The sequence below is a fragment of the Cornus florida genome, unplaced genomic scaffold (genome assembly GCF_030987335.1).
Source record: "Cornus florida cultivar Cherokee Brave unplaced genomic scaffold, ASM3098733v1 CherokeeBrave_3.0.0_Hap2_Chr11, whole genome shotgun sequence".
Lineage (NCBI taxonomy): Eukaryota > Viridiplantae > Streptophyta > Magnoliopsida > Cornales > Cornaceae > Cornus > Cornus florida.
This window is the reverse complement of record NW_026775581.1, coordinates 112,166,880-112,182,972: the sequence shown is the minus strand read 5'-3', so window position 1 is coordinate 112,182,972 and position 16,093 is coordinate 112,166,880. Positions and strand designations below refer to the sequence as shown.

General features: G+C 34.2%; 1 protein-coding gene across 1 annotated transcript; it reads left to right on the top strand.

Annotated features, from left to right (window-relative positions):
- The first annotated feature begins 11,728 nt into the window (after positions 1–11,728).
- LOC132286258 (uncharacterized) lies at positions 11,729–15,132 on the top strand. Its single transcript, XM_059788541.1, has 4 exons — positions 11,729–12,239; positions 12,370–12,491; positions 14,249–14,401; positions 14,820–15,132. Exons 1-4 carry the CDS (start codon positions 12,015–12,017, stop codon positions 14,917–14,919), a joined length of 600 nt encoding a protein of 199 aa, XP_059644524.1. The 5' UTR covers positions 11,729–12,014; the 3' UTR covers positions 14,920–15,132.
- The last annotated feature ends 961 nt before the right edge of the window (positions 15,133–16,093 follow it).

Below are 16,093 nucleotides of genomic sequence, written 5' to 3'. Positions count from 1 at the left end.
GTCATCAACCGTAAATTCCTGACCGGATTTGAACTGTGCTAATGCGAATGCACTAGATCTGGCCTTAAAACTACCTGAATTCCGATCTCTTTCCACCAGATCTGATCTACAATCTGTTGATTCTATTCCTGCCATAAACTCGTCAGATTTAATCTCGCTAAATAGATCAAGATTTTTCAGATCTGACTCCAATCTCCAAAGATCAACTAGAACTAGATCTCTACAAGACAAATCATGATCTTACCGATCTTCCTCCAACTTCCAGAGATCAAACTTTTTCATCACGAATCAATCTTCATCATTTCCCACGGCCGGTGCCATTGAAGATGTAAGAAAAATGCTCTCTCAATCTAGAAAGAATAATTATACCCTTCAAAAATATTTCGATCCCTTTTCCCTCCCTTTTTCGCCTATTTATAGACTGTCACAATCATTCTTGAAGCTTTCTAACTAACTTCCTTGCGCTAGGCTGAACTTTTGAGCTTGCCTTTGTTTTGAGCCCATTTCCTTTTGTTTTAATTTGCTTCTCAATTGATCCTCTGGTCCTGGGCTTGCTCAATAAGGATTTGTTTTATTTCAGTTGCTCTTACCCAACCCGTTACTAACAATCTGGATCGCGCCCGGCCCAAGTCATTTTTAGTATCTTCAAATTAGTGATGAATACAACCAAGGAATACAAAACTTTCGCTGCAATCCAAAATGGATGGATAAAACTGTATATTTAAAACTGAAAATTTCAATCCATATGTGGCAGTGAAATAAATGAAGAGAGTGAAAACTAAAACTAGATGGTTAAATGAAAAAAATCTACATACAGTGTTGGAGAAATACAAAAACGTATTCAGAAATAATGAAGGATCAAGGTTCAGTTATATTTCTTTTATAAGATAGAATACACTGTTGCAACATGAGCAACATGATTAGAAAAGTTTAATTTCCGAAAAGAAAGAAAGAAAGAAAGAAAAGAAACATAACTGGAAAAGTAAGTATAATAGGAACAAAAAGAAAAATAAAACGGAGAACAGGTGACCACATCCATAACCAACCCTACTTGGCACAAATTATCGCAATAGCTCAAGACCATATGGTTTCAGTTTCCCCTTAAACTTCCTTTTTTTTTTAATTTTAATTTAATTTAATTTAATTTTAAAATTTTAAATAATTATTTTAATTTTTTAATTTCTTTTATACCAATTTTTTTCATTATTTTAAATTATTTAAATTTATTTTTAAAATATTAAATTTTAGTCAATTTTTTTATTTATTTAAATTTTTTTTTTTAGTTTATTATTTTTAAAAAAAAATTTTAATTATTTTAAATTTTTTCTGAAGTTTTTAAAATTTTTTATTTTAAACTTTTTTTAATTATTTATAATTATTATTTTTCATTTTTAAAATTATTTTTTTAGAAAAAATTTCTAGAGAAAGGATTAATGAACGACAAATTTAGAGAGAGGAGATTGTCAGTAAGAGAATTTTAAAGAGAGAAATGAGTTGAGTGCAATATAGAATAGATGTGTGTTATGTATTTATTATGTGATAGGTGAAATGTGGGTTGAATATGGTTCAACCAATCTTAACTGTCAAATTAAGTGGTTAAAAATTACGTAACCCATCTTGACCCTCAAATTAAATATAATTCACCCATAATTATTAAAAGACAGGCTAATATAGACGAGTTGATAATTTTTGACTCATTTTGATACCCTAGTATTATGTAAGATCGAATTCCTAATGCTTAGAATTTAAAGTCGGTGATTGAATCGAGTAAGTAACACGGTCGCGAAACGTCAATGCCAATTATGAATCCCATTAACGGGCTTCCTTGTCTCCTATTGGATATGTGAACTAACAACACCAAATTTAACGGTTCAATGATTGGAGAAGGAAAATTTATAAATATATATATAAATCCCATTTCGTGGATGAAAAAAAGAAAATAAAGAAATATTATTGTTATGTCAAGGTGAGCAATGATCCTAGTATGACACTCGACCTCGTTGCCTAATTTTTTTTGATTGAGACCCTCAAGTAGGTGTTTTGGCTGTCAATTGGGTTTCAATGGTTTCTACGATTAAATTTAATGTGATGTTTGATATAAGGTTGATTCTAGATCAATTATCTCAATTGTCTCTATTTATATATATATTTTTGATAATCATGGGAGTTCGGATCAATTTGCACGCACATTGACTAATTTTATGAAACTCTGAAATTAACGACCAAGTCTCTATTACCCAAATAGGCGAATTCATTTTCTAGACTCCCATGTTTATTTTTATTTCTTTGGTCTACCTATTCACATATGTAGTAACATCTTCCATTCTCTGCTCTTTCTCTAGAAAATGTCTTTGAGGACCCAATAAGTTGCTCTTATTATTAGAAACTTCCAAAATTTATGGTAAAAGAAATTTTGTTCCTGTGCTAGTTAAATTTCAATGAGATGTTATGTTAACATACCCTCTTCAATTTAATAGAAGATGCCTTTGAAACCGCACCACTCAGTCCTTTTGGATTTTTATTTTCTCTGCTTAGATCATGTTGCTTGGTTTGAAAGGCAAATAAACTCTGGTTGCGCATGCACATTGGATTTTGGAGAATTTAATTAATAAAAAGAAAATAAAAATAAGAGAACTTTGAGAAGACCAGCCTTTGTACCAGCATAAGTCCTTGCATTTTATTTTATATTATTAAAAGACTTGTCTTTTAGACCTTTTGGCAAAACAAAAAAAACAAAGGTGACTTTAACTGAAAAAAAAAAAAAAAGAAAAGAAAAAAAAACAACAACAAAGGTGAAAGACAAGCTTTCGTGGCCTCCTTTTTTTACGTTCATCATTTGCCATTGAGCATTGAAGTATTACGGAGTACCTTTTTTATATAACTACTCTCACTCTCTTTCCCTCAACAATGTGGTGAATGTGGCGAAAAAGAAGAGGTATAAATAAAAATGACAGAATTTTGAAGAGAAAAATTTGGGTTAAAATGAAAAAAGAGGAATACAAATTTTATTGAAAGGATTAAAAAGAATTGAAAAAAGTAACAGATAAAATAAAGGAAAAGTTGTGGAAAGATTTTGTAAAATTTTTAAAAAATTACATTTAACAAAGTAAAATATAATTAAAAAAACTGAAGAAAAAAAACAGCACACAGTGCCTGGGGAAGTTGTCCAATGTCCCCCATTATGCCCTGTCTCCGCGTAGAGGAGGATTACAATGATAATTGATATTGTGGAATTAAAAGCACACATGAACGTCAAAAGCAAGCACCAAAAGCAAAAGCAGACTATCGTTCTATATAATTCCACAATCTCTTTTAGTAATGAAAGTCAAGAGTGAAAATTCCTCCGAAACATTCCTCTTTTCTAAAAGCAAAAGTTCCCATAGAAAGGAAATTAACTCCTCCGGCAGAGCCACCAATCCTCCCTCCTCCGCCAACAATAGTACTGCCACCACTTCCTTCAGAAGTGGTTGAGCAGCAGCAACAAAACCAAGTCCCAGACAACCGTCAAGAAAATGCAGTACTTGACATTCCACTTCAAGAACAACCCGTTAATAATGGTCAAGCATCTCCTGCACATATTAATGCTGCCCACCACCACCACAATCTGGATTGGCCGGTGATGGTGGCTGGATTTTGTTTTCAGTCTGCAGTCACAATTGCCGCTTAAGCCATTCGAAATCATGACAAACTCCCTACACCATTTCATATGCTATGTCTGGCCATGGTAGCTAGTTACTGTTGCCGCAATCTGCGTATCCAACCAAAGTACATCTTGTTTACACCCTTATTTTCCACTTTCCAGTAGGAGATTACCTAGGTCGATTTCAATGGAAAGGTACTGCGGCGTTCCAGTGGAAAGCCTTACAATACATGACAGCCAAAGAAGTAAGCGGTTACATGCAAAGTGGGACACATGGCAGCCAAGGAAGCAAGCGGTTACATGCAAAGTGGGACACATGGCAGCCAAGAAAGCAAGCGGTTATAAGTGGTTACATGCAAAGTGGGACACATGGAAACTTAGGAAGCAAGTGGTTGCATGCAAGCTACCATTACTAAATTCTATAAATAGGGCATATCTTGTAACTTAGAAAGTCTGCTCAACGCCAATCAAACTACGCATTTCAATACTATCCTTACTTTTCATTGCAATGCACTTTCAATATGATTAGTTTCAGTCCTGCACTTTACTTTTCATTAGATAATTTTACAGTCTTTCCAATTACTTTCTCAGTTCCTCCTAGCCAGTTAACTTTCCCAAAGTCCTTTATCAAAGGTAAAAAGAACCCTGAGGTATTCATTCCAGACCTCAACACAATCGCCTGGTCCCGCAGTCTTCCTTCTGGAATATTGTTTGGATCTCTCTTTGGAACTACTGCAGTTCCTGGCATGCCCACCCGGTTCCATCGGAACCTGCGCAAGCTCTTTTCAGGCCAAACATAGTGGCACGCCCGGCGGGACATTCTGAACGAAGTGTTTCTATGGCGGGAGGAAAAAGACACGGCAAATTTGTTCAAGATCCTACCGAAATTGAAGAGGAACTGGCTATTGAACTTCCTGATGAAAGTTCGCGGGCCATTCCTGAAGAAGGAGAAAAGATGATTGCAAAGTTCGTCGAAACAATGACGAGCAGTCCAAATATGGATATGACACGATTAATTAGTCATAATCACAACGAGATTATTCGAGCACAAGACAAATTGACCAGCAAACTAGAAGCTACGATTGAAAGGTCTCTTGTTAGTCTTCCTCAAAGCATGACTAATCTGACTCAGAGCATTGTCGGTCTTCCTCAAAGCATGGCCAATCTTTCTCAAAGTATGGCCGATATTAATCAAAGCATGGTCAATCTTTCTAAAAGCATGGCCGGCGTCCCTCAAAGTTTGGCTAATCTTTCTCAAAGCATGGCCAACAGGCTAAGTAATTCGGAAGATTCTCAATAATCGGCCGTTCCAGTGAACAGGCCAAGTACGTTTGTTGAGGGGAGTCCTTCTTATCAGCTTGTGCATTACATGCCATAAGCGCAGACGATGCAGATGCCATATGCACAATCAATGTCTATTCCAGTGGAACAGCATGTGCAGAATCCTGTGGTAATTCCTCAACAGGTTTGTCATGATGTTTTTACTAACAATTGGCATCAATTTGGGTCTTCTCAGGGTACAACTTAGGCAGGTCAATTAGAAAATCAGTTGTATTTTTCACCCAATGTTGGCCAGCAGAATGTTCAGCCACCTCCTAACATTCTTCAAAGACCACCTCAGGTTTTTTCTATGGCAGTTGAGGGGCAGAACGTACCAAGGGAGCTTCCTGAAGAAGGAGGCAATAGAGATCGCTGGAGGAATAACCCAGACCCAAACCCAATTCCAGTAGTGTTTGGGGGGCATCTAATGGCCAACTTACCCAAAAGTTGGCCAGAAAATACAAACTCACTACCCCAACCTATGGTGTCGATTCCACCAGCAGTGAAGTCGATTCCGCCAGTAATGAAGTCGATTCCACCAATAGTGAAGTCGATTCTGCCAGTAGTGAAGTCAATTCCACTACCACTTCCATCGCAGATGCAGGTTCCACCTAAGGTACAGAATCCTTCAGCAACAATGAAGTCGATTGCACTGGCAGTAGCTCAACCACTTCCATCGCAGGTACAGGTTCCACTTGAGGTGCAGAACCCTCCACCAGCAGCAGTCCAGAAAGTTCAATTTCAGGTCCAACAGAATATTCCACTTTCGAACATTCAGCAGCCTAAAAGCACACCACCAAGGACACTTATGGCCTTTCCAATGGCATTCAAAATTGAACGTCCTCCAAGGAAACCTCCTAATCAAGGAGTAAATCTAATCCGTCGGAGGAATATTCCTTTAGCAGACCCAAATCCTATTCCAGTGGTGTTTGGGGGGCATCTAATGGCCAACCTACCCAAAGGTTCGCCAGAAAATACAAGCCAACTTGCTGACTTCTCCCAGCAAGACTGTGGGTTGGTCATGAGGAATGTCAACAAGAGTTTCCATAGGAAGCCGTATCACTTCTTCCATTGGAAGAAGATTTTCCACAGTAAGATTTTCCTTCAGAAACGGCATATACTTTTCAATCGTTGTATATTCTTCCACATGAAGAATATAACAGTCATAGTATTTTTCTTCCAATTTTGGAAAAAAAATGCTATTACTTTATTTGTCCCAAATTCACATCTTGTGAATTTTGGGGGGCAAAACTTGGCCAATCAACTATGTTTTTGGCCTGAAGATGTACAAATCTATCCTCCTCGTAAACCTCCAGACCCCAGGGGGCAATGAAATTGGACGTGAGGCTTCAAATCTTTATTTTAGTTAAATAAAGCTGCTTAAAATTTTCGGCCCAAAGGTACATTCCGGCTGAAAAATTTTAGTTATTATAATATCACATGGCAAATTCTCACTCACATCTAAAATTTGATATGCCTTATAATTCTTCAAGGAATATCAGGCGCATCAAATTTGGGAGGCAATGTTTACACCCTTATTTTCCACTTTCCAGTAGGAGATTACGTAGGTCGATTTCAATGGAAAGGTACTGCGGCATTCCAGTGGAAAGTCTTACGACACATAGTAGCCAAAGAAGCAAGCGGTTACAAGTGGTTACATGCAAAGTCATGGGACACATGGCAGCCTAGAAAGTGAGTGGTTACATGCAAAGTCATGGGACACATTCTAGGAAATGGGCGGTTACAAGCGGTTACATGCAAAGTGGGACACATGGCAGCCTAGGAAGCTGGTCGATTCTAATGGAAAGTTACTACGACATTTCAGTGAAAAGTCTTACAACACATGGTAGCCAAAGAAGCAAGTGGTTACAAGTGGTTACATGCAAAGTCATGGGACACATGGTAGCCTAGAAAATGGGCGGTTACAAGCGGTTACATGCAACATAAGACACATGGCAGCCTAGGAAGCTGGTTGATTCTAATGGAAAGTTATTACGACATTCCAATGGAAAGTCTTACGACACATGGCAGCCAAAGAAGCAAGCGGTTACATACAAAGTGAGACACATGGCAGCCAAGGAAGTAAGCGGTTACATGCAAAGTGGGACACATGGCAACCAAGGAAGCAAGCGGTTATAAGTGGTTACATGCAAAGTGGGACACATGGAAGCTTAGGAAGCAAATGGTTGCATGCAAGCTACCATTACTAAATTAGATAAATAAGGCATATCTTGTAACTTAGAAAGTCTGTTCAACGCCAATCAAACTACGCATTTTAGTACTATCCTTACTTTTCATTGCAATGCACTTTCAATATGATTAGTTTCAGTCATGCACTTTACTTTTCATTAGATAATTTTACAGTCTTTCCAATTATTTTCTCAGTTCCTCCTAGCCAATTAACTTTCCCGAAGTCCTTTATCAAAGGCAAAAAGAACCCTGAGGTGTTCATTCCAGACATCAACACAATCGCCTGGTCCCGCAGTCTTCCTTCTGGAATATTGTTTGGATCTCTCTTTGGAACTACTGCAGTTCCTGGCACGCCCACCCGATTCCATCGGAACCGGCGTAAGTTTTTTTCAGGCCAAACACATCTCTACAAAGTTCCGTGCTGGAGCTCGAGCATGTTGGGGTCCTCATTGCAGTCACAGTATCTTTACCACTCTGCATCAACATCATCTTTGCTCTTTCCATACTTGCCATTTTGGTCTTTAACATAACGGTTTGATTTTACAATTAAATAATTATTAATCGGTTTCTAAGAATGTCAAGTAATCATTTTTGATTTATACCAGGGGTGGGAGATTGTTTAATTGCGTTAAAAACTTAAAATTACTATATATGAAAAGATTGAACGGGGGCAGCTGCTGCTTTTCTGCCCCTGTGCTAGTTTTGTTTGTGTTTTTATTTATTTATCATGAATTAGATTTCACTATTTCAGTAAGTTTATCCCTAGCATTTCTTATTTATTTATTACAATAGGGATATATATGCTTGTGTGTTACGGTTTATCCATGTTGGATAAGTAGTGAGTTCCAATTGCTATTTGAACCTTGGTCCAGTGTTCCAATTGCTACTTGAATCCAATTGACAGTTTGATGATTTTTTTTTTTTTTGAAAGTTCAAGCAACTTACGGATAAAATGGGAATTCAAATTTGGACCTTTGACCACAAACAACACATACCCTAAATTATCACACCACATCCCACTTTGATAAAATTTTTGTTATACCAACTATTAAAACTTTAATAATCTTGTAATATTGATGATAAAGTATTACTAATTAATTAAATAAATGGTGATACACTAAGTTACATAAAGTGGGGGCAGGAACGAAAGTGAATTCGAGAGCAGGAGCATGAGTGTGAGAGTGACAAAATTAAATCATAAATAGGGAGAATTTGAGCGAAAATACGCGCGGAGCGCAAGAGCGACACCTGTTGAAAAGACACATGTTGAAAAAGATTGTGTGACTTGAGTAGTACATAGTGATATGATTCACTAAATATATATATATATATATAATATGATTCAATAATTTAATTCCATGATTATTAGTACAATTTTGTATGTTACTTTTTATACACATATAGTTACTAAAATTCTCTTGCACCACTTATCAAACATTCTCTTGTTATTATCTTATTAAACAATTTTGTTAATTAAGACACAATATCATCCTCACACTACTGCAACCATAATAGAAGTGCTATTTGTTTTTAAAAAATTTCTAATTTCATCTTTCTCAATACATCATTTTTATCTTGCAGTCGCTAATTCTATGGAAAAAGTATGCTCTCTATTTCCCGTGTGGGTATATGTGTCTATAGATACATGAATACTAAAATTGGGGTTGTGAATCAAATGAAATCGCTATAAAGAAGAGCGCAAGAAGATCATAGATCGATTAAGTAACTAGTAGTCACAGATCGATTAAGTAACTAATAGTCATAATCATCGGATAAGGATAAATTTACAAAGGTCCATTGATGGACTGGGCTGAGAAAGGGCTGTAAAAAGTAAAACAAGTCGAATTGAAATAGAGCCCAAAAACCTAAAAAGGCATAGCCTAACGAGTTGCAACCCAAATACACGCACCAAATGACTCTTATTCATCAACCACTAATTTGCTTCCCGTTACCACATGATATTAGAACTCAATTCTTGTTCACTTATTTTATTTTATTTTATTTTTGTGATAACCCCAATTAATTATAATTGAAGGTGCCATATGATTTTGCTTTCAAAAAAAATCTTTGTCTAGTGTTGGGTCTGCCTAGGAAGGTATTTTACAAAGAAGACTAAAGAAGATCAATATCCTTGTAAGAATCTGTGTGCATCAAATGTGTGTCGTTTTAGCGCACATGCATTCACTGAAACGAGTATTCTTTCCGAGTGAATCTAAGTTTTACTAAATATGTGCTGAAATTTGTTCGCATGAGTTTTTCATGCATTAAACAACGACTCCTAAATAATTTGGTATATCTTAAAATAATAATAATAATAATAGAAAGAAAGAAAAAAAAAAAAGTCTCCACCGTTATGATGCCATCGACGTATCACTGGTTTACATTAATTTTTACTAAATTAGTGTCGTGATCTAGTAACAGTTCGAGGACTTCTGTAAAAAAAATGTTACAAATGTTTGAAATTCTATAGCCTTAAAAAGCGTGAGGATAGTCCCAAGCCTTAAAAAGCACGTCACTTCATTGTGGTGCGCAGAGCTCCAAAACGATATATTTCACATTTTTTTAAATAATATATTTCACATCTTTTCATATATGTCTTTTAAGTTTTAAATTTCAAATTTAAACATTCAAAACTTAAAAGGACAATTTAATAACTTTCTAAACAAATAATGTATGTCTCACATATCTCCTTAAAAATTACTATTCTTCAAACATGACACTAAAATTGGGACGGAGGGAGTACATTACATGTTATATATATATACCTCCAACTGTCATTATTGTAATTACAATATTTATAGAATTTATATATATATATTTGATTTGATTTTTTTAATTTTTAATTATGATTTATGACAAATACACACAGACACTTCTTTTGCCATTATAAAATTTGAGCTTTCATTTTTTTTTTTTTTCACTTTAAAAGTTGAAGAGAATGGTTAAAAACTCAATTATTATGTTCGGGGTGAAATAAATAATTAAAAACTCAAATAGAAACGGTGTGAAATTAAATTAAGTAATGTTATGAAAATTTCAAATCTTCCCTTGGTTCAAACTCTTGACATTATCTATCAAATCCATGGAAAAAGAATGCAGACACTGGAAGTCAAAGACAAAGGGTTAGTGATTTTCAGTTTAGGACTTGAAAAACAGTAGACTGATTAATAATGTGTGGGAAAATACATCATATAATTACCTAATCTAGAATATTCCCATTAAATAAACGCTTTACTAGGTCCCACTCCCTCCAAAAGTTCAAAACGACAAACAAAAAGCACCAAAACGCAAAACCACAGTGTAACGACATCGCCGCTTTTCTCTCGTCACAGCCGGAGTTAAATAATTGTGGTGACACAACATCCACCAATCTCCTCCACTTAATCTACTCACAATCAGCATCACCGTACACGTGTCAGAGTACATCATCATCCGATGAAACCCATAACAGTTTAACAATATGCATGAGTGCATGACTGATTACAATGAACAGGCCGGCCCTAGATTCTCATAACACAAGCAAAAAAATTTATGTGTGTAAAATTTACATTAAAATAAATACATAAAATATATTAAGGTTAAAAATATATAATAAAAAAGAAATTGGGTTTGGTGCTTTATAAAGAGTAAAATCTAATTTATATCAAAAAAATTTAAAAATATTCAATACAACTTAGTCAAAAAAAATCAAAATTCAACTTTATATTAAAGTAAATGTAACCATCTTACATTTTGAGATGCAAAATTATAAATTAAAATACTCTAATCACTGTTGTTTGAACTAGGCTGAGTTAAAAATTTGATAATTGATTCTATAAATTAAAATTTTGATGGTTTGAACTGAGCTTAACTATCATGTATGCACTAATATTATATAATAATAAAATAAACAAACTATCGTACATGCACTAATATAATATAATAATAAAATAAACAGTTTTTTGTTTAAATATATATATATTTTTTTTTTGAAGGAAAGAAATATAAACAAATTATTTTTACCATATAAATTATTATACTACATATATAAATTGATATTATAAGTATGTATTTATTGTCATAATTATTTTTTAAAGTTATTTATTACCATAAATTTACATGATACAACAAAAGAAAAGAATCAAGAAATAAATAGAAGAGGAAAGAAATGAAACCAAATATAATATATAAGTATAAAATATATGAGGAAAAAAAAAGAGGAATAAATCAAGGAGTAAATAAAGAAAGAAAATGAATATAATATATATGTATAATATATATTTCAATAGCTATTTGTTAAGTTTGAGATTAAATTCACCCCTTCTTTGAATTTACAAGCCAAGTTCAAATTCAAATTCGTTACTGTTATGAGGTTCACAAGTTATTACTTATTACTATTAATTAAGGTATTTTTTGTGATGAGTCCTAAAATTTTCTGTCAAGATGTGTTGATCAAGCTGATCAAACTTGATTTATTTAATAATAAATAAATTAGTCTAAAATTTAATTTAATTATCAAATGGGTATGATTAAATTAGATGTTGATTGAACAACTCCATTCATAATCAGTCCCACATAATTCAATATCCCTACACAGGACAGAGATCTAGTTGATTAGAGCTTGATCCGTTCGTGAACTATTTATAGCACTAGAATGGAGTGTGAACCTGAATAATTCACAATAGCAATAGAGACACAGAATTCACTAAATTCCAGGAGAGAGAGATCAGGAGAGAGAGAGAGAGAGGTCAGGAGAGAGAGAGAGAAAAGTTTGAAGAAAATCCAACTAATATAATATAGAAAGGCTAGAGAGAGATTGTGTCACAGACTATCAACTCATGTGAAGTCTAGAGAGAGAGAGAGAGAGAGATCGAAAAGGGGGGAAATGGATGCAAGAAAAATAGTGGTGATTGTGGAAGACGTGGACGCGGCAAGAACCGCACTCCAGTGGGCTCTTCACAACCTCCTTCGCTATGGCGACTTGATAACTCTTCTTCACGTCTTCCCTTCCACAAGATCAAGAAACAAGAACAAGCTCAGACTCCTCCGTCTCAGAGGCTTCCACTTGGCCCTCTCTTTCAAGGACATATGCACTACCGATTTCCCAAACGTAACCACTCTCCATCGTCATCATCAAATTCTCTCTCTCTCTCTCACACACACACACACATAAATGTGTGTGTATATATATATATATGTATCGATGTGTATATGATGTGATCGTTGGGGTTCTGTTTCAGACGATGATCGATATTATTGTCACGGAAGGCGATCAAGACGGAGGCAAGATTACTGCGACTGTTAGAGAGATCGGCGCTTCCACTCTCGTCGTCGGACTTCATGATCAGAGCTTTCTCTACAAGTAAGTTCAATCATTCTCATTCACAAATTTGAAATTTCATTTTTAACCGAATCAAATAATTGAAAAATTGATTGATGAGTAGAGATTTCAGGCTACTTAATTTGAATCAATTAATGAAGCTATATATGCTTCAATGAAGAATAGTTCACATTTATATATGAGTTCGAATGTGTCTATGTGTTTGAAAAAGTTGCCCTTTCGAAAATTTGAATTAATTTGATAGATGTGTTCATGAGAGGTGATCATGTACCACTGGTTATATCTTCGGATTGTTTAAAGCCAATTCTAGTTTAATTTGGTTAGGAATATTTAAATGGGTAGGTCATCAAACACCATAGTAAATTACTAAATTCAATTGTGTAATTGATTTAATCTGAGATAAGGACCAATTAACCAAGATGTCTTGGGTTTGATTGAGTTCCAAATCACTTGGAGTTATTTTTCGTGAATAGAGTTTTGAATAAATAAATTTTAGGCTTCAGTTAAGAGATGGGACGTGTTTGGATAATTGCATGATTGCACATCATCTGGTGACTATGGACATCATGGCTTACGATTATAATAATTATAGTACTTCTTTTTTGTGGTGGTCCGTCTCTTCTTTAATCCAAAATATCAATAACAGGATCCAAATTTCCATTGGAAATGTGGTCACGCACTTGGTTAGTTTTCCTTTTATGGCAACTCTTGACTCTAGTCGATATGCAACCAAATAAATTTAATTTTATTTAAATTTTTTGATTTCGTGTTAACTTGAAGACAATGTAATTCTCCGGAATTATATAATAATTTCTCCGGTTACGAGTGATCCCAGCAGCCACTTCAATTTTCAGATGCTTTCCGCCCTGTGTCATTGATTTTATACAATCTGATTGAATGGCTCACTTTTATGTATCGCATCGTTTTCTTATGTATATAATTGAAAGGCTCGCTTTATTACTTGTTCGTAGGATTATAAATAAATCCAGTGAGTTAGTTCAAGACGACTCTATGCTCCAAAAAGTATTTTTGGACTCGAGTTTGGTTTAGGTGTGGTCCTAACCGGGTGATGTTGGCTCATGAAACATATTCTTTTTATGAAATGAGTTTGAAACATTTCAAATCATTAAAAAACATTAATAATTTCTTGGTGGACTAAAGACAAAAATTACCATTATTCAAGCTTGACTTCTCTAACACTCGAGTTATTGAACAATTAAGTTGTTCTGTAGTCTTATTGGATCATATATTCTTTTTTCCTTATTCCCTTTGAAAAATGATACTCACACCTTAGCTTTCAATCTCCAGCTTTCCGTTTTGGTTTTATGAGGCAATAACCGCTGCTTAAAATGTCCAATTCACTTTTTCCAACAAACAAATTAATTCTACAGATTAATGCTATTGAGACCGATTACACTAACCACCTATCTGTTTAGTTGATGAAGTTTATGTGCATTTGATATGGTGAATAAGCTTAACCGTGGATCACATTTGTCTAGGTTTGAGAAGTAAGACTGAAAATTATTTTCAAAATCGTGGGTCCCTTTCTGGTAATGGATTGGGCCACATTTCATGGATGGGGCCCTTAAGTCGGCATAATAAGATGATGATAGTGAATAATAGGGACCCTAATTCCAGTCCTGGACAGTCTGGTCCTATTCGCAGCCCAGAGATCATTTATCTGATGTGTACAGTCATTAATGCATTGTTCCCATTGAACTTTTATTCTGTGAAAGCAATAATATAAACTCGGTGGTTTTTTTCTTTCTTGTGGATAGGTTGGCCATGGCCCACAACAACATTGCAGACAACTTCAATTGCAAAGTTCTTGCCATAAAACAACCAACACCATTGACAGCAAGGACCAATGTAGTAGTAGTAGACGGTTCAACCAACATGGACTTCTCTCAGATTGAAATTGCCAATTTAAGGTGAGATTGTTTTGATTTTTTCATCCACTTTTGGTCTCACTAGTTCATTTCACATGGGAAATAGTTTGAAAGGTCACCCCATTTACCTATAAACCTATATATCTATATTTATAAAATATAGATAGGTTTTAGAGTAGAAGAAATTCCTCAAATGCAATTAATTTCTACATTCCTATAATATACTGTATATTTTAAGTGCCTTTTTATCTTTCCTTCCGGAATTGAGAATGAAGAGTAATAGTGAATTGACCCTATTTATTTCGAGCCCACTTAGAGACAAATGGGTTTATAAGTTATCACATTGAAGTCATATATATACGTGGTGTGTGTGTGTGTGTGTGTGTGTGCAAAATATTTTAGATCCGAGTTTCGAATGATTATATCTTTCTAACTGTCCAATTTCATGAACATTTTGCAGTTTCCCTGACACTCCTCCACCAAAAATCCCATACAGAATCTGTCCAAACCCTAGAGCAATTATATGGAGATCAAGGCCAAGTAGAAAAGATGGTTCTTGAAAGAATGAATGTATATGCTTAATTGGGTTGACATCAAATGATAGGAGTTGGGTCAACTTATGATACAATGATCTTTGGAGCCTGGATTGGATGTGGCATTAGGCTTTAGCTTTGAATTGGTCTTTCTCACACAACACACTTACACATTGATCTCATGTATTTAGCTGGTTATACGGAGTAAAATCAAATTTCTGATTTGAAAAGTGATCTATATATCTGGTCATTGCATTGTTACTGTGCAAATTGTGTTCAGTTGGATAATCTGAAAACGTAGTGTCACGCATATAGGCACCAATAAACAAATGGGTTAAGTGCAAAAAAAAACCCCTCTACTATTAATATAGTGTAAAATAGTTCCTGTTGGTATAAAACTCTCATATATTATCAATTTCAAAAAAAAATTCCTGATATATAGAGTTTGTGCAGAAATAGTCCCTACTTTTTAAAAATGTGTATTTCAGTCTATAAAATTCAAAAAAATGTGTAAATAAGCCCCTAAAAAAGACAAATTTTATCCTCATTTGGAAAAACATATACTATATATATATACACACATACACAATATATATATATATACATATATATACAATACCATAATTTCCTCTAAAAAGAATCCATATTAGAACAGACACTAGTTTCACTGCCCTCGAATTGAAGAAAGTAAGACCCACAATACCCTTTTGGGTCCATTGAAAACGTAAAGTAAGCAAATGCATGCAATTTTGAAATTATAGTAATTTCGTTAGTTTAACTTTACAACAAAAGAAAAAAATCCATTTTACTATAATTTAGTTTAGAATTCATTAGTAATTAATTTTTTACAATTTTGTCATTATTTATTGAATATCTTAAATATATTTATTTTAAGGTTAATGATCTTAATTGGATAATATTGAATTTTGTAACTATTAGTATAAAATTTATGTGAAAAAAAAAAATTCAAAAATAAAAGTTAATGGTCTTAAATTAATCGAATATTTTAAATTTTTTGGCTCGGTCTGTTTAGATGAAAATTAGTAGTGGTTATATTATATATTTGTTTAGCATGAATTTTTTTAATATTATTTCATTTATATTATTATAGGGGGTTTTAGCATGAACAGGGGGGTAATTGCACCCAAGTAATAGTATATAGGGATTTTATACCACTTTTGCACTAAGTCGATAGTAGAGG

Excerpts from the sequence above, each read along its gene's own strand:
- LOC132286258 (XM_059788541.1), top strand. The coding sequence starts at position 12,015 with ATGGATGCAAGAAAAATAGTGGTGATTGTGGAAGACGTGGACGCGGCA. Across the intron at positions 12,240-12,369 it reads GCACTACCGATTTCCCAAAC|ACGATGATCGATATTATTGT; the intron begins GTAACCACTCTC and ends GTTCTGTTTCAG. Across the intron at positions 12,492-14,248 it reads GATCAGAGCTTTCTCTACAA|GTTGGCCATGGCCCACAACA; the intron begins GTAAGTTCAATC and ends TCTTGTGGATAG.